Source organism: Mustelus asterias, chromosome 10 (genome assembly GCF_964213995.1).
Source record: "Mustelus asterias chromosome 10, sMusAst1.hap1.1, whole genome shotgun sequence".
Classification (NCBI taxonomy): domain Eukaryota; kingdom Metazoa; phylum Chordata; class Chondrichthyes; order Carcharhiniformes; family Triakidae; genus Mustelus; species Mustelus asterias.
This window is the reverse complement of record NC_135810.1, coordinates 107,465,904-107,484,396: the sequence shown is the minus strand read 5'-3', so window position 1 is coordinate 107,484,396 and position 18,493 is coordinate 107,465,904. Positions and strand designations below refer to the sequence as shown.

Here is an 18,493-nt window from a genome sequence, read left to right as displayed (position 1 = left end):
ACGTCCCCTGAACGAATAAAGAAATTGGTAGATACTCTTGGTGTCAGCTTTTGATTGGAAAGAATGGTTGGTTCTCAGAGCCATTGCCACTTATTCTCAATGTTGACTGAACATCACCCGAGTTCTAGTTTTGCCTTTTTTATTTGGTTTCCCCGAAATTCATCTCAGTGGATTAAAACCCAACCACCCAAGAATACGTAATTCCATTTCTTTTAGATCGGATGTTATTCAGGTACGTCAGCATTTGCCGGAATTTTCTAACGCACAAATCCTTTCTTGTGACCTCAATAAAAAGCAACCTTTTCTTGCTCATTAGTCTATAAGTTTGCTAGTTAATAGTATTTGAGCCACTTTGACTCTGTGGTCACAGATCCTGGATTAAGAAGGTCCATTTTCCATATCCAAACACTTTGTTCAGGATGTTGCCTGGTATGGAGGGCATTCGCTATGAAGAGAGGTTGGAGAAACTTGGTTTGTTCTCTCACTGGAACGACGGAGGTTGAGGGGCGACCTGATAGACGTCTACAAGATTCAGGGGCATGGACAGAGTGGATAGTCAGAAGCTTTTTCCCAGGGTGGAAGAGCTAATTACTAGAGGTCATAGGTTTAAGGTGCGAGGGGCAAGGTTTAAAGGAGATGTACGAGGCAAGTTTTTTTTACACAGGGTGGCGGGTGACTGAAACTCAGTCGGGGGCGGTAGTGGAAGCAGATACGATAGTGACTATTAAGGGGCGTCTTGACATGAATAGGATGGGAATAGAGGGATATGGTCCCCAGAAGGGAAGGGGGTTTTAGTTAAGTCGGGCAGCACGGTCGGTGCAGGCTTGGAGGGCCGAAGGGCCTGTTCCTGTTCTGTAATTTTCTTTGTTCTTTGTTCCCAATCAAGGATAGCCATTCCATCAATTTGGATTGTGTTTCAGATTTGGGTGATAGATGATGGTGCTGAAGGAAATTTATTAGATTAATGTTGAGACCAAAATGTTGTTGGCAACTGGTCAGGTTTTTTTTCTGCTGCTGCTTTCCAGTTGTATAGGTTAATTTTTGTGCATCATCTTCCAAACTAAAATCTTATCCGTTACCTTTTGTGTCCATGAATGCATTTCTGTTTGGTATTTTAATTGGCCCAAACTAACCAAATGATATTATCCATCACATGGTGTTATTCATCATGCGATCAGTGGGTGACTCAGGCTAAGCTCAGAACCGTGAGAAGAAAGTCACTTTGAAGGCCAGACTCCTGCACTAGCCTGTATTGATTTAGTTTTGCTTCTGAGTGTGTATGCGATGCTTGAAATGTCAACTGATAAAGCTTTACTTTGATTAGCTTTGGCCTCGTATATATTTTCTCCAAAGTAACCAATTTATAACACATGCCCACATGCTGTACACTTTCCTGATGTCGGTGGGGGAAGGGGGTGAGCATAACGGTGGCACAGTGGTTAGCACTGCTGCCTCACTGCACCAGGGACCCGGGTTCAATTCCACCCTTGGATGACTGTCTGTGTGGAATTTGCACATTCTCCCCGTGTTTACGTGGGTTTCCTCAGGGTGCTCTGGTTTCCTCCTACAGTCCAAGTATGTGTAGGTTAGGTGGATTGGCCTTGCTACCTTGCCCCTTAATGTCGAAAGATGTGTAGGTTTGGTGGATTGGCCATGCTACATTGCCCCTTAGTGTCCCAAGATTTGCAGGTTAAGTGGATTGGCCATTAGTGTCCAAAGATGTGTAGGTTAGGGAGTTAGCCATGCTAAATGTGCAGGGTTACAGATAGGGCGGAGGGGTGGCCTGGGTGGCATGCTCTTTTGGAGAGTCGGTGCAGACTCAATGGGCTGGATGGCCTCTTCCTGCACTGTAAGGGCCTATGGTTCTATAGTACATGCTTTCCTCCCCGTGTTCCCTCGCAGTTTGTACCTTAGCCTCCTTTGTGCAAAGGTGACCTATTCAAGTGAGACGTGATGAATCCTGAGGCTATTGGAGGTTTGGAGTTTCCAGTCTGCTTCCGAGTCTTGTATATGTACATACAATATAGATGAGGGGAGGGCGGGCGGGGAGATGTGCTTTGAGAAATAAAGGAGATGGCCTGTTATAGGCACAATGAGAGGAATCATGAACTTCAGAAACAGAGGTACACAAAGGATTAAACCGACCAGCATAGAGAGAGCAATCTTATGTAGTGGAAGAGGAACAGTGGTATTTGGAGATGTTGTTGAACTGGGGCGATATATATATAATGACAGCTCAAAAGAAGATTTTTCGTTCAAGTTTGATGCACAGGTTTAAGAAAGCCTACCAACACCTCTTCTTTCTCAGAAGACTTAAGGAAATTTGGCATGTCAGCTACGATTCTCACCAATGTTTACAGATGCACCATAGAAAGCATTCTTTCTGGTTGTATCACAGCTTGGTATGGCTCCCGCTCTGCCCAAGACCGCAAGGAACTACAAAAGGTCGTGAGTGTAGCCCAATCCATCACGCAAACTAGCCTCCCATCCATTGACACTGTCTACACTTCCCGCTGCCTCGGCAAAGCAGCCAGCATAATTAAGGACCCCACGCACCCCGAACATTCTCTCTTCCACCTTCTTCCGTCGAGAAAAAAATACACAAGTCTGAGGTCACGTACCAACCGACTCAAGAACAGCTTCTTCCCTGCTGCCATCAGACTTTTGAATGGACTTACCTTGCATTAAGTTGATCTTTCTCTACACCCTAGCTATGACTGTAATACTACATTCTGCACTCTCTCATTCCTTCTCTATGAACAGTATGCTTTGTATAGTGCGCAAGAAACAATACTTTTCACTGTATGTTAATACATGTGACAATAATAAATCAAATCACTTAATGTTCTATTCTGGAAATCCAGTTGATTAAGGATAGAACTGGAAGCAATCTTCACACACTTTCGTATTTATTTGCAGGGTTATATGTCATAAGCATATTCCTCCTAACCCAATTTTAATCTGCCTATTTTTATGGGGACTCAAGTGAATCGCCAGTTAATGCTGACAATCCGCATTCAATTATTTTTATTCATTCATGGGACTTAGGCGTTGCTGGCTAAGCCAGCATTTATTGCCCATCTCTAGTTGCCCTTGAGAAGGTGGTGGTGAGCTGCCTTCTTGAATTGCTGCAGTCCTCATGCTGTGCTTTGGACACAGTAACCTTGTAGTAAACTCTGCTGTTTCCCTGACTTACTTGAAGGCCCATATTATAACTGCATTATTTCTGACACAACGTGGGAACTTGTCCAAAGAATGAGAGCCAAACAAGTACAGAACCATTCATTTTGAACTGTTCCATGAGTGGAAAATATTGAAATACTTAGTCAACTCTTAGGAGAAAAGGCAGGTTAATGATTTGAATGCAGATGCAGAGCTGGATACAGATCAATAACTTATCTATTGTGTGGAGCTCAGAGAGGGTGTCAGTATGTTGCTTCAGAGGTCTTGTTTTGGGAAATATTGCAGCTTATTTAGTTTCCTGAAAGGTAGTTGCTGACTGCTATCCTTCCTGAATTATTCCTGAATGATTTTGATTGTTCCTGCAGACAGGAATGAGGTAACCCTTGGAAGCTTTTTTTTTAAAAACAGATCAGTTTATTTTTAGTATAGAACTAAAAATAGAAAATATCTTGAGTGTAAGTTTTTCCAAGCTGTAAGTAAACATGCCTTGAAAATCTCTGCGCCCATTTAATGTGTGACACACAATTGTTGATAGATGCATCAAGAGCAACTTTACTTCAGCTCAAAACATTATATTTATATTCGTACTGTAAATTCATTTGACTTTTGGTAGACTTTGCTCATGGTGGAATGCACTATTACCATTACCCTATTTTGAGGCAAATTAATTTGATTAAAATAAATCAAAAACTGAGGGACAAATTAAAGGAGCAGTCCCTTAAAGGGATACTACCTGAACCAAAAATCAAATCACAAATGAAGCTTAAAACGCTAAACCTAAACGTGATTAAAGGGGTTAATAAGGCACCCAAGTCCCCACAGTGCCCATCGGGCATGGAAGGCTTCACCAGTCATAGAATCCCTACAGTGCAGAAGGAGGCCATTCGGCCCATCATGTCTGCACTGACCATAATTCCACCCAGGCCCTTTTCCCGTAACCCTACATATTTACCCTGCTAATCCCCCGACACTAGAATCAATTTAGTAAGGTCAATCAACCTAACCCGCATATCTTTGGACTGTGGAAAGAAACCAAGGCACCCAGAAGAAACCCACGCAGACACGGGGAGAGTGTGCGACTCCACACAGACAATGACCTGAGGCTGGAATTGAACCCGGATCCCTGCGCTGTGAGGCAGCAGTGCTAACCACTGTGCCAATGCCGGTAGATACCGCGTGCTCCCACTCGAGGGATGCCTGGCCGCGAATGTAGGTGCGATAGAGGGGCAGATAGTCGTAACACATAAACACCATTAAGTTAAACAACATCCCTGAGGAAATCCAACCAGCTAATTTGCTGAGCAGCAGGAAATTAGGTTCCTCCTTTTAAACACCAGCCCAAGTGACACCCAAGCAGCCTCTCCTCCAGTCGAACAGTGCGAGGGCCATCATTCCTAAGAACCAGGCCAAGCTTCAAGCCTGCCATGTTACAGTGAGGCAAAGAATATTGCTATGTGTCAGGGAGCTAATCTGGAGATGGGCTGGAGTTGTAGGAGCCTGATCTTTAAGCTGAACACCTTACTGCTCAATGCCACCAGAGCTTGAAGTCGAGAAAGTCAGTCAGATGGTAACAGTGGCTTTGGATGAGTAGATGTTCCCATTTTAACATTTATCAGTGTCACAAGTAGGCTTGCATTAACACTGCAATGCAGTTACTGTGAAAACACCCTATTCGCCACACTCCGACGCCTGTTTGGATACACTGAGGGAGAATTTAGCATGGCCAATGCACCTAACCAGCGCGTCTTTTGGACTGTGGAAGGAAACCGGAGCACTCGGAGAAAACCCACGCAGACACGGGGAGAATGTGCAGAATCAGGCAAATACTTGTTTAGCTATTTAACTCTGGGCTCGATGGGCATTTACATCAGGATCTTGAGAAGTTAGCTGACCAGGTTGGGGTGGTGTGCTGGATTGAATACACCCAGCGACTCAGATGTTCAAATGCAGTCACAGGACTTTGCTTATTCACTTATTAACTTCTTCCTTGAGGGCAACAGCTAAACAACAACATCATACTGTCCTAGAAATACGCAGGGATAAAAGCACGGTGGCACAGTGGTTAGCACTGCAGCCTCGCAGCGCCAGGGACCCAGGTTCGATTCCTGTCTTGGGTCACTGTTCAGACATTTCCCATGCAACCTTCTCAGTGAGCAATTGTTTTACCGAATAAATCACTCGTGGAAGCTCATGCACCCACGAGGACAATTGTATGAATTCCTGTCCTGTGCTCTCATTCTGCAGCACTTCAGTATCGTAATCAGAGTTGTATAACTGCTGAGAAAAGTAAAATACTGCGGATGCTGGAATTTGAAACAAAAACAGAAAATGCTGGAAAATCTCAGCAGGTCTGATAACATCTGTGGAGGGCTGCCTCAAGAGCGCCAAGGACCCGGGTTCAATTCCCGGCTTGGGTCACTGCCTGTTGTGGATTCTGCACGTTCTCCCCATGTCTGCATGGGTTTTCTCCGGGTGCTCCAGTTTCCTTCCACAGTCCAAAAGGTTAGGTGCTGGTTAGGTGCATTGGCCATGCTAAATTCTCCCTCAGTGTATCCGAACAGATGCCGGAGTGTGGCGACTAGGGGGTTTTCACAGTAGCTTCATTGCAGTGTTAATGTAAGCCTACTTGTGACACTAATAAATAAGCTTAAAACTTCCCAGGTCTCTTATATAAGAGGGGGTTTTCTCATCAAGTGCCAGTTTTAGAAATCAAGCTCCCTAATCAAAGGTCTAGGCTTTTCACACGTTATGGAAAGATTTTTCTTTGGCACAGTGGTTCGAAGATCTGTAGGTTAGGTGGATTGGCCATGCTAACTTACTCCTTTAGTGTCCAAATATGTGTGGGTTAGGTAGATTAGCCATGGTAAATGGGTGGGGATGCGGGAATCGGCCTGGTGTGGGCCTAGATAAGAGAGCCAGTGCAGACTGGTTGAGCCGAATGGCCTCCTTCAGCACTGTAGGGATTCTACGTTTCTTCAACATGAGTGTACCAGCAGAAATGATACAGGGCTCCACTTATCTCTACATTTGCAATGATCCTCTTTTGACATTGTTTGATTTCCTAATTTAAGCTTTATTTTAGTAGTGCCTGTGGTGACCTTGTTGAGGAAATGAGATTACTCAAAGGATTGAGCGGAAGTAAGTATGTGAGAGTACACACAACTGCACTTCCTAAATGAGTAGAATGATTGAAGAATTCTGTGGGCGCCTGAGTGAATAACTTTCCTGGTTACTTCAGTTTGACCTTACAGTCCCATTTCATAATTCTCAGAATGAAATCATCCTTTTTTTGTTTTGCAAATCAATCAGACTGTAAAATAACAATGTTCTTTTTTCTCTTTTTCCATTGGGTGTGAGCATATCTCACCAGTTCAGCATTTGGTTCCTATCGCTGATTGTCCTTGAGAAGGTGATGGTGAGCTGGCTTCTTGAACCACTGTCATCCCTGTGGTGCCCAACAACACCCACAGTATTGTGAGGGAGGGACTTCTTGGATTTTGACCCAGCGACCGTGAACCCCCAAGGATTCTTGGACAGCACCTTCCAAAGCCCAAGCGTCTGGGCAGCACAGTGGTTAGCCCTGCTGCCTCACAGCACCAGGGACCCGGGTTCGATTCTCGGCTTGGGTCACTGTCGGTGCAGAATCTGCACATTCTCCCCGTGTCTGCATGGGTTTCCTCCGGATGCCCCGGTTTCCACCCACGGTCCAAAGATGTGCGGGTTAGATGCATTGGCCGTGCTAAATTCTCCCTCGGTGTACCCGAACAGGTGCCGGAGTGTGGCAACTAGGGGATTTTCACGGTAACTTCATTGCAGTGTTGATGGTTTTTTTTATTCATTTGTGAGACATGGGGCGTTGCTGGCTGGCCAGCATTTATTGCCCATCCCTAGTTGCCCTTGAGAAGGTGGTGATGAGCTGCCATCTTGAATCACTGCAGGCCATGTTCCGTGAGTTGACCCACAATGCCGTTAGGGAGGGAATTCCAGGATTTTGACCCAGCGACTGCGACGGAACGGCGACATACTTCCAAGTCAGGATGGTGAGTGGCTTGGAGGGGAACCTGAAGGTGGTGGTGTTCCCATTTATCTGCTGCCTTTGTCCTTCTAGATGGAAGTGGTCATGGGTTTGGAAAGTGTTGTCTAAGGATCTTGAGTGAATTGCTGCAGCGATGTAAGCCTACTTGTAACAAATAAGTAAACTTTCCTACCACCTCGAAGGGCAAGGGCAGCAGGTGCATGGGAACATCGCCACTTGTAATTTTCCCTCCAAGCCACACACTGCTGCTGACTTGCCATCCCTTCACTGTTGCTGGGTCAAAATCTTGGGTCTTCCCAATAGTATATGGATGCACTTCCATTAGATGGACTGCAGCAGTTCAAGAAAGTGGCTCATCGCCACTTTCTCGAGGGCAATTCAGGACAGGTGACAAATGTTGCCCTCCCCCCAGCAACAATCACATCCCTTGAAAAGAATTTTTTTTTAAAAGCTACAGACTGCTGTCACTGCATTGGCTGTGGAGCGAGTGAATCTTTTTAAGGTGGTGGATGTAGTGCCAATCAGGCGGGTTGCTATGTCCTGGATGGTGTCGAGCTTCTTGAGTGCTGTTGGAGCTGTGCTCAGCCAGGCAAGTGGAGAGTATTCCATCACCCGCCTGACTCGTACCTTGTAGATGGTGGACAGGCTCTGGGGAGTCGGGAGGTGAGTCACTCACTGCAGGATTCCCAGCCTCTGACCTGCTCTCGTAGCCTCAGTATTTATATGGCTGGTTCAATTCCGTTTCTATTAAGTGATTTCTCATTCTATTATTATTCAGGCCTACTGTTGCTCAGCGCAGTGGTCTGTCTGGCAAGTCACTGTAGTCAGAACAATGGAAAATGCTGTTGGAGCAGTGAGCTAGTACATGCCATTATCTTGCATGAGCTACTTTATCATTCAGAACCGATCTGCAAATGCATGTTTTATCTGGAGGCAGTTACTGAACTTGAGAATTCAGTTTTTTGGGGATGTGGGCACCTCTGGCTAGGCCAGCATTTATTGCCCATTCCTAATTGCCACTGAAGGGCATTTAAGAGTCAACTACATTGCTGTGGATCTGGAGTCGCATGTAGGCCAGACCAGATAAGGACGGCAGATTTCCTTCCTTAAAGGGACCAGATGGTACGACTATTGACAATGGTTTCATGGTCATCATTAGACTTTTGATTCCTTTTTTTGTTGAATTCAAATTGCACCATCTACATAAGAACATAAGAACTATGAGCAGGAGTAGGCCATCTGGCACCACGAGTTGCTCCGCCATTCAGTAAGATCATGGCTAATCATTTTGTGGACTCAGCTCCGCTTACCCACCCGCTCACCATAACCCTTAATTCCTTTACTGTTCAAATATTTATCTATCTGCCATGGTAGGATTCAAACCTGGGTTCGCAGAACATTACCCTGGGTCTCTGGATTCATAGTCCAATACCACTACCCCACCACCTTCCCTTAATTCAGTTGACCAGAGTGGGATCCTCGGCCGTGGATTATCGGATGTACCCAGCATCTCGTTTTATAGCAACCTCTGGTGAAACGTCAGCAACGCTGGGTGGAATTCTCCAGTCCTGCCACAGTGGCGGGTTTTCCTGTGGCGTAGGCAACTCGCCACCTGTGGGATTTTCCGGTCCCGCTGAAGCTAATGGCGATTTGCGTTCCTCACAGTGGCACCATCGGGGAAGTCATGATGTGGAGATGCCGGCGTTGGACTGGGGTAAACACAGTAAGAGTTTTAACAACACCAGGTTAAAGTCCAACAGGTTTATTTGGTAGCAAATGCCATTAGCTTTCGGAGCGCTGCTCCTTCGTCAGATGGAGTGGATATCCACCTGACGAAGGAGCAGCGCTCCGAAAGCTAATGGCATTTGCTACCAAATAAACCTGTTGGACTTTAACCTGGTGTTGTTAAAACTCTTACCATCGGGGAACCCATGGCAGGGATTGTTTTTGGTGGCACCGGAAGATCCTGTCGACGGGAAAGGCTGGAAAATTCCGCCCGTTAACTCCTGTTTCTCTCCATCACTGCTGCCTGACTAGCTGAGTATTTGCAGCCATTTCTCGTTTTGACTGATTTTATTTTAGCTGATAAATTATGCGCTTTTACAAAAGTGAGCCTCTGTGAACTGCAGAAAGACACACATGTGTTTGTTACTACAAATAGTCTAGATTCTTGGAAAAAGCTCATGGTTCAAAAACTCCAGTGTCAAGGGCTTTGAAAGCAGTATCTTGGAATCTGCACCTGATAATTCCTGTTCCTTCACAATAGATAGAAACTGAATGTAATCTTGGGACAGGTGCACATAGAGTATAGGAAAGGTTTACCTGGATGTTGTCTGGTATGGAGGGTATTAGCTATGAGGAGAGATTGAATGAACTGGGATTGTTCTCCCTGGAAAGACAGAGGCTGAGGGGCAACCTGATAGAAGTTTATAAAATTATGAGGGGTGTGGATGAGGTGAACAGTTGGAAACTCTTTCCCAGGGCAGGATCTTTTAGCAGTGTGGGAAATGGAGGTAGTCACAGATCTGATAGCACCGGAGTTGGGAGCTCCATGTTGAGCCCTGGGAGTAGCGGCCTGTAAGATTTGCAAACGGGATGAGTTTTGCAAGGGGGCACAAGTTCAAGGTAAGGGGTGAAAGGTTCAGTGGAGATGTGCGGGGGAAGTGTTTTTACACAGAGGGCGGGTGGGGGCCTGGAATGCACTGCCAAGTGAGGTGGTTGAGTCAGTTACGTTAGCGACATTTAAGACTTATCTGGATAGACACAGGAACAGGCGGGGAATAGAGTTAAAAAAGTGATTGGTCAAGGTAGGACAACATGATCGGTCCAGGCTTGGAGGGCCGAAGGGCCTGTTCCTGCGCTGTACTGTTCTTTGTACTCGGTAATGGAAACTGAAAGCCCTAGCTGCAGAATAACTCGAGCGCAGTCTTTTGCAGAAATCAAAACTGATAATATTCAACATATTTGCCAACATTTCTAAAGAGAAAAAAAGCATGTTAAGGGGTGGGGTCAAATCCCATGATAATCGCTAAATACCACGAGAGGCCAAAAATGGGAATTGCGCCAGTGAGATTTCCGATTGCAATCTTCCCAGCCTCCCTTCCCCTCCGATGGCACGATCGGGTTCGCCCCCAGGAAGGGCATGAACCCGAATTGCATGAAGTTGAATCCATCACCATGCACTGAGCATGGTTAACATCACATCTTCGGCCCTCACCCAATTTCCCCGCCCACCAGGCCCTGAGAGGACTAGACATACTGGAGAGGGGAGGGAGGTAAAGGTACAACATAAGAATAAGCACGCTCGTGTCGAGGAACCAATCTCAAAACTCATCCCGTTTGCAAATCTTACAGGCCGCTACTCCCAGGGCTCAACATGGGGCTCCCAACTCCGGTGCTATCAGATCTGTGACTACCTCCATTTCCCACACTGCTAAAAGATCCTGTTATGGTTCAGGTCAGAAACTCCAAAGTGTTTTACGGAGTCCACCTGGATCATAACGTTTTGCATCTTGAATTTGGCTAGGATAAGCATGATAGGTTTCACTTCAAGTATGATTCAAATGATCCATTAGGGAGCTTGTATCAAACAAAAAGTTTATTTAAGAGTATAGTTAACATGTGTAGTAAGAATATTGGCAATAAATTCTATCAATTACAAACAACACCAAAACAACCATGATAATGTATAATCCTTCACGAATATAGGAGCTGTCCCAATCAAACTAATCCCATTAACAAGACCCTTCAAACAGGCTTAACACAGTATAGGCTCATGCTCACGTGATATTGGAATTAGAACATAGAACATAGAAAAGCTACAGCACAAACAGGCCCTTCGGCCCTCAAGTTGCGCCGAACAATTTCCTTACCTTCTAGGCTCATCTATAACCCTCTATCTTACTAACCTCCATGAACCTATCCAAAAGTCTCTTAAAAGACTCAATCGAATCCACTTCCACCACCACTACCAGCAGCCGATTCCATGCACCCACCGCCCTCTGAGTGAAAAACTTACCCCTAACATCTCCTCCATACCTACTCCCCAGCACCCTAAACCTGTGGCCTCTCGTGACAACCATTTCAGCCCTGGGTAAAAGAATTGAGTCCTTTGGTTGGAGAATTGAAAACCCTCAGTCATGTAAGTTCTAGTGGTCGTCTTGACACACCCAGAACAGTTTGAACTCACGACAGCTTCCCAGACCAGGGAGATTCTCTGGTCAAGCCACCAACAGCAGATTTTCTGCTGCAGGAAGGCTTTCAGCTAAACCGCAGAATTTCCCAAAACCAGGGGGAGAGAGAGAGACACACACTGCTTTCAGTCTGATGTCCACTCCCTTCTAAACTAAACACTGCTGACAGCCAAATCTTGACGGGCCAGAACATCGAATGCTCCAAGTTTGCATATAATTTTTTGCTGGAATTAGACTCTCTTTCTGCCCCTAACCTGCACGTCTTAGGACTGTGGGAGGAAACTGGAGCACCTGGAGGAAACCCACGCAGAAGGTACAAACTCCACAGTCACCCAAGGCCGGAATTGAACCTGGGTCCCTGGCGCTGTGAGGCAGCAGTGCTAACCACTGTGCCACCATGCTGGTCTCAACCCAAAACCTAACACCCTGCACAAGATGTGACACTTAGTGACCAGAATTCCTTTTTTGTCTTTTGGCCGATTTATATGTTTCAATATTATGTGAAGATTGAAGTCTACGTGATTTACTCACTTTCTTCTTTGTTTGTGTTTAGGAGACAGAATTTGACCCCATGAAGTTTAACAGTGTGATAGAATGCGAAAAGCCACACAATGATCTGAACAGATTTCGAGGATATATGTGAGTACTTCACAGTTCTGTACAACAGGACACTTTGCTCATCTCGGAAAGATGCTTCCCTACATGAACAGCGCCGCACATTTATCAGGACTGCCTGTGACCTGTCACTGAGTGGCTGTTACAGACAGAAATAGTTCTAACTAGTTCCAGTTAACAGCCTTGCATCCCATGCAGATGGATCACGTGATGCATCTCTGCCTTGCAATACTCCCAAATCTCTGAAGGTCCAGTACAATAATTTACCATCACTCGGTGTTGAGATGAAAAGGTCATTCTTTTCCGGTTAATCTTTTACCAAATCTGTTGTACACAAACACAATCTTGAGGTGTAGATCAACGGTTAACAACAAGGTGTCATTTAATCATTACTGAGAATCCGTTTGCACATTTGCTAGTTTAATCGAAGCTTCTTTCTCCTGTACTTTGTTGCACATTTTTCTTTCATCTTCCCTCCTCCTCTCCTGCAGTCACTGATCTCGGTGGACTGCAGTTCAGTGGCGTGTCAATAGCTCCCATATAACTCCGCCTTGTGGCTGTGAGCCCCAGCAGTGAGGGACGGAAGATTTAAGAGCAGGGCTTTTCAAACTGTAGGTTGCGCACATGCGCACGTACGTACGTGCATACGTACGCGTGTACACACATACACGTGTACACACGTACGCATACACGTACACACACATGCACATACACACACGTGCACACGTATACATGTGCATGCATGCACTATACATACATTCCAAATACCGTGAAACTTGCAAATGAAGGGTACCAGTAAACCTTGTCCGTACTGGTTTTGTACACCTCAAAATGGAACTCCAGTGTTACTGATTATTACTGAGTTTTGAACTTGTTTTTCCTTCGGGACTGTGGGATTTGCAAACTCTGAGACAGCAATAGCTGCCGCAGAGCTCGGATTGGATGCGAACCGCTGCGAGACCCCTTTAGATTCTTACTATGTTTCGAATGCTGGGCAAGGCACGGACAGAACTTTGAGGTCTGCTGCATTAAAAACCTGTGAGAAAGTAAGTCTTTCTGGAAAGAAACATGCATTTAAAGAATTGCAACCCTGATTCCACCCACCCCGATTTCAGCGCCAGCTGCTGTAGAGCTGAACGCCAGTATCTCTCATACCTCCAACCTTTCTCAATATGCTCATGGGGGCATTAAAATGGAAAGAGTTTGAGAAGTGCTGTTCCTGATCAATGGTGAGTAGCACTTGGTGAGCTAGCCTTGGACATTATACACAAAGGCTGTCCGGAATCTACAAGATTCAAGTCACGAGTGTGATGGAAGACTCTCCGGCCTGGCTGAGTGCAGCTCCAAACTCACTCAAAAAGCTCAACATCCAGAACAAAGCAGCCCATTTGATTGGCACCCCATTCACCACTGACCCTAGTTGGCAACAGCGTGCACCATCTACAACATGCACTGCAGCAACTCATCAAGGTTCCTTTGGCAACACCTTCCAAACCCACGACATCAACCATAGAGTCATAGAGGTTTACAGCATGGAAGCAGGCCCTTCGGCCCAACTCGTCCATGCCATCCTTTTTTTTAAACCACAAAGCTAATCCCAATTGTCCATTTTGGCCTATATCCCCCTATACCCACCTTACCCATATAACTGTCTAAATGCTTTTAAAAGACAAAATTGTATCCACCTCTACTACTACCTCTGGCAGCTTGTTCCAGACACTCACCACCCTCTGTGTGAAAACATTGCCCCTCTGGACCCTTTTGTATCTCTCCCCTCTCACCTTAAACTTATGCCTTCTAGTTTGGACTCCCCTACCTTTGGGAAAAGATGTTGACTATCTAGCTGATCCAAGCCCCTCATTATTTCATAGACTTCAATAAGATTACACCTAAGCCTCCTACGCTCCAGGGAAAAAAAGTCCCAGTCTATCCAGCCTCCCCTTGTAATTCAAACCATCAAGTCCTGGTGACATCCTAGTACTTCAAAGGACAAGGGCAGCAGATACCTGGGAACATCACCACCTGAAAGCTCCCCACCAACCTGCTCACCATCCTGAGTTGGAAAAATATCTCCGCTGTTCCTTCACTGTCACTGGGTCAAAATCCTAGAACTCCCTCCCCAACAGCACTGCCCTGACAGCAAAATCCTGGAACTCCCTCAGAGTCCACCAGCACCTTCTCAAGGGCAATTAGGCACGGACAATAGATGCTAGCCCAGCCAGCGACGCCTACATCCCATGAAAGAGTTTAAAAAAGGAATCTGGAGCCGTGCTTCAGTAACTCCTTCACCCACTCTCCTCACACCCAGTTCAGTTATTGACAACAATTGGGCAGCACAGTGACACAGTGGTTAGCACTGCTGCCTCACAGCACCAGGGACCCGGGTTCAATTCCCGGCTGTCAGTGTGGAGTCTGCACATTCTCCCCGTGTCTGCGTGGGTTTCCTCCGGGTGCTCTAGTTTCCTCCCACAGTCCAAGGATGTGAGGGTTAGGTTGAATGGCCATGATAATTCGCCCCTTAGTGTCAGGGGGACCAGGAGGGTAAATGTGTGCGTTTGCAGGGATGGTGCCTGGGTGGGATTGTTGTCGGCGCAGGCTTGATGGGCTGGGTGGCCTCCTTCTGCACTGTAGATGCTATAATTGAGGCACCACTTGAAATTACTTGACTGAGACCATTTGATTGGAACCCACGATCTTCTGGCTCAACACTACATTAGGTGGCACAGTCTTTCACTGATCCAGTGGGCAGGGGCAAACAATGAAACTAATTGAAATTTCGAAAAGCAACACTTGTCATCTTCCCAGAGAGGCCAGATTACGGTCCAGCTGTGAAATAAAGGAGGGTGAAGTAAAAACAGAAAATGCTGGAAAATCCCAGCAGGTCTGGTGGCACAGTGGTTAGCACTGCTGCCTCACAGCGCCAGGGACACGGGTTCAATTCCAGCCTTGGGTCACTGTCTGCATGGAGTTTGCACATTCTCCCCATGTCTGCGTGGGTTTCCTTCAGGTGCTCTGGTCTCCCCCCACAGTCCAAAAATGTGCAGGTTAGGTGGATTGGTCATGCTAAATTGCCCCTAGTGTCAGGGGAATTAGCAAGGTAGATAAGAGTTACGGAAATAGGGCCTGGGTGGGATTGTGGTCGGTACAGACTCGATGGGCTGAATGGCCTCTTTCTGCACTGTGGTGATGCTGTGATTCTATCAAAGAATCATAGCATCACCACAGTGCAGAAAGAGGCCATTCAGTCCATCAAACCTACATCAACAACAATCTCACCTGGACCCTATCCCCGTTATTTACCCTACTGATCACCCTGACACTAAGGGTCAATTTAGCACGGCCAATCAGCCTAACCTGCACATCTTTGGAGTGTGAGAGGAAACTAGAGCACCTGGAGGAAACCCACGCAGACATGGTGAGAATGTGCAAACTCCATACGGACAGTGACCCAAGGCTGGAATTGAACCCAGGTCCTTGGCACTGTGAGGCAGCAGTGCTAACCATTGTGCCACCGTACCGCCCCCTTCCCCCATCTGTGGGGAGAGGGAGTTGGCGTCTGAGGACAACAAGAGTCACACGGACTCGAAACATTAACTCTGTTTCTCTCTCCACAGATGCCACCAGACCTGCTGTGTTTTTCCAGCACTTTCTGTTCTTATTTCAGATCCCCAGCATCCGCAGCATTTTTGCTTTTGTTGGTGTGTTTCCTTTTCTATTTTTGGAAAGTTACCTGCTGCGCTGTTCCTAACCACATATTCTCATCTCAACCGTGTGCGATGGAGAGGCAGTCACGTGTCGGTTATGTAAAGGCAATCAGTTAGAAAGGAGGATCATTAGAAGAGACAGGTTTGGACTGTAAAAAGGCCAATATCAGTAGATTTAACTCAAATTAATCTGACATGTGTTTTGTGTTATTGGAAGAACAGATGCTCCCTTCACTCTATTTGTCTGCTGGAGCCTGGTTACGTTAGAGTGTACGCTCTGGTACGTGCAACATTGCTCTTCTAATGGGTTCTGGACTTTGCTTATTAACATTAGACCGTCTATATTTCTTTTCATTTGAAGTGGCACTGTATAGTAGTAATGAGTGCGCCAACAGCTTACTATCTCGCAATGAAACCTGTTCGTAAGTAGATGAGGCAACGTATTAGTTAGTGATGTTGCCCCCGTTTCATTTCAACGTCCAGTGTGCCGAATTTGCCACTTGTATGCTATAGAATAATAATACTGGGGGAAATCGGAAATCCCCAGAATTCTGAAACTTAAACACAGGGACCGGGGTTCGATTGCGGCCTTGGCAGACTTGTCTGTGTGGAGTTTGCACATTCTCCCCGTGTCTGCGTGGGTTTCGTCCGGGTGCTCCAGTTTCCTCCCGCAGTCCAAAAATGTGCAGGTTAGGTGGATCGGCCATGCTAAATTGAACCTTAGTGTCCAAAGATGTGTAGGTTAGGTGGATTAGCGGGGTAAATGCATGGGGTTATGGGGATAGGGTGTGGGAGGGCTGTGGTGGTGCCAAGGTAAGATGCCCTGTCGGAGAGTCCGGGCAGTCTCGAAGGGCTGAATGGCCTCCTTCTGCACTGTGCGGATTCTATGATTCTAAGGTCAAAATGACTGAAGTGTGCAGCCAGCCAGCTAACATTAGAATGGGGAAATCAGCATCAGTGAAAATGCTTCATCAGGATTCTATAAAACTGATTGGGTGGGATTTTACGGCCACGCTCGAACAAGACTGGAAAATCCCACCTGAAGTCAACAGACATTTCCGTTATCCGCCCCTCCTTGCCCGCTCCAATTCTACGGCAGGCAGGGCGGTAGAATTTTGGCCATGATCTCCTTCCTGTGGCAAGCATGAATGAAGAGGAAAGCAAGTTTCAGCACAGTTGGCTTTAGCTGAAGTACTTGCTACATAAAATAGTCAGGGGGATCGAGGAAAACTCTTCTGGAAGTTATTCCAATCTTCATTATCTTAAACATCCATCTTTAAAATGGAGAGTCACTTGTTCAAAGTGATAGCCAACTTTTACACATGCACCACAGAAAGCATCCTTTCCGGATGTATCACAGCTTGGTATGGCTCCTGCTCTGTCCAAGACCGCAAGAAACTACAAAGGCTTGTCAACAAAGGCCAGTCCATCACGCAAACCAGCCTCCCATCCATTGACTCTGTCTACACTTCCCGCTGCCTTGGAAAAGGAGCCAGCATAATCAAGGACCCCACGCACCCTAGATATACTTTCTTCCTCCTTCTGCCATCGGGGAAAAAGACACAAAAGTCTGAGGTCATGCACCAACCGACTCAAGAACAACTTCTTCCCTGCTGCTGTCAGACTTTTGAATGGACTTACCTCGCATTAAGTTGATCTTTCTCTACACCCTAGCTATGACTGTAATACTACATTCTGCACTCTCTCCTTTCCTTCTCTATGAACGGTATGCTTTGTCTGTAAAGCATGCAAGCAACAATACTTTTCACTGTGTACTAATACATGTGACAATAATAAATCAAATAGCCATTAGTTATTTGCATTGTCAGTTTCACAGTTGCTGGTTATTGCATCCTGAGTGCTTTTTTGGGGGCAGAATTAGTCACGATTATTCACCAGTTTGTAGGTTTTACATACCCTAGGTTTCCACTACTTTCCCAATTTAAAATTCTCCTGTATAACCACGGGCAAACGTTCCAAAGCCACTTCCACTCAGCAGAGGAGACAATAAGGGGAAGCTATGTACTGTGACAGCAGTGTGTACCAATCTACAAGAAGCACTGCAGCAACTGACCGAAGTTCCTTCGACAACACCTTCCAAACCCGGGACCTCTGCCACCTGGAAGGACAGGGGCAGCAGACACCACCACCGACCTGCAAGTTTCCCTCCCGGCTCCACAGCATCCTGAATTGGAACTATATCCCTGTTCCTTCACTGTGGCGCTCCCTCCCTAACAGCACCGTGGGTGTATCTGCACCACATGGAACTGCAGCGGCTCATGAAGGCGACATTCCACCACCTACTCCAGGGCAATAAGGGATGGGGAATAAATGCTCGCCTAACCAGCGGCACTCACATTGTGAAATAATTTTTAAAATAAATTGCAGCAGCTCCATTGAGTGGTGTTTATAGACCTAGACAGACGCACTTCAGTTTGTTGGTATCTGAACCCTCCGGATTACTTTGCTGCTGCTTCTAGCTTTGTCGTGTACGCGATATGAAATATGTTTCGAGTCTCTGCTGCCATTGCTTTATTTATTTTTCCCCACGGATGCTAAGCGATGACTTGGGATTTGACCAATTTGATTACTGGAAGATTGCGAGATTCTGATTGTCTTTTGTCCCAAATGAGTTGAAACAAAACTTCTTTCTGCATATGCACATTTTGCCCGCTCGCTGCTAAAAGGCAACTAACTGGAATGATGTGCCTTTTCACTGTGTCATAAAGCAACTTGCATCAGGCCTGGTCTGACCGTGTCTT

The 18,493-nt window shown here is 46.1% G+C and overlaps 1 protein-coding gene across 1 annotated transcript in view; it reads left to right on the top strand.

Moving 5' to 3' along the window:
* Positions 1–18,493, top strand: part of atp10a (ATPase phospholipid transporting 10A) — a 187,436-nt gene that overhangs the window by 75,865 nt on the left and 93,078 nt on the right. The window contains exon 3 of the mRNA XM_078222415.1: positions 11,966–12,051. Within this exon, the coding sequence (XP_078078541.1) occupies positions 11,966–12,051 (86 nt within the window). The remainder of the gene's footprint in view (positions 1–11,965; positions 12,052–18,493) is intronic.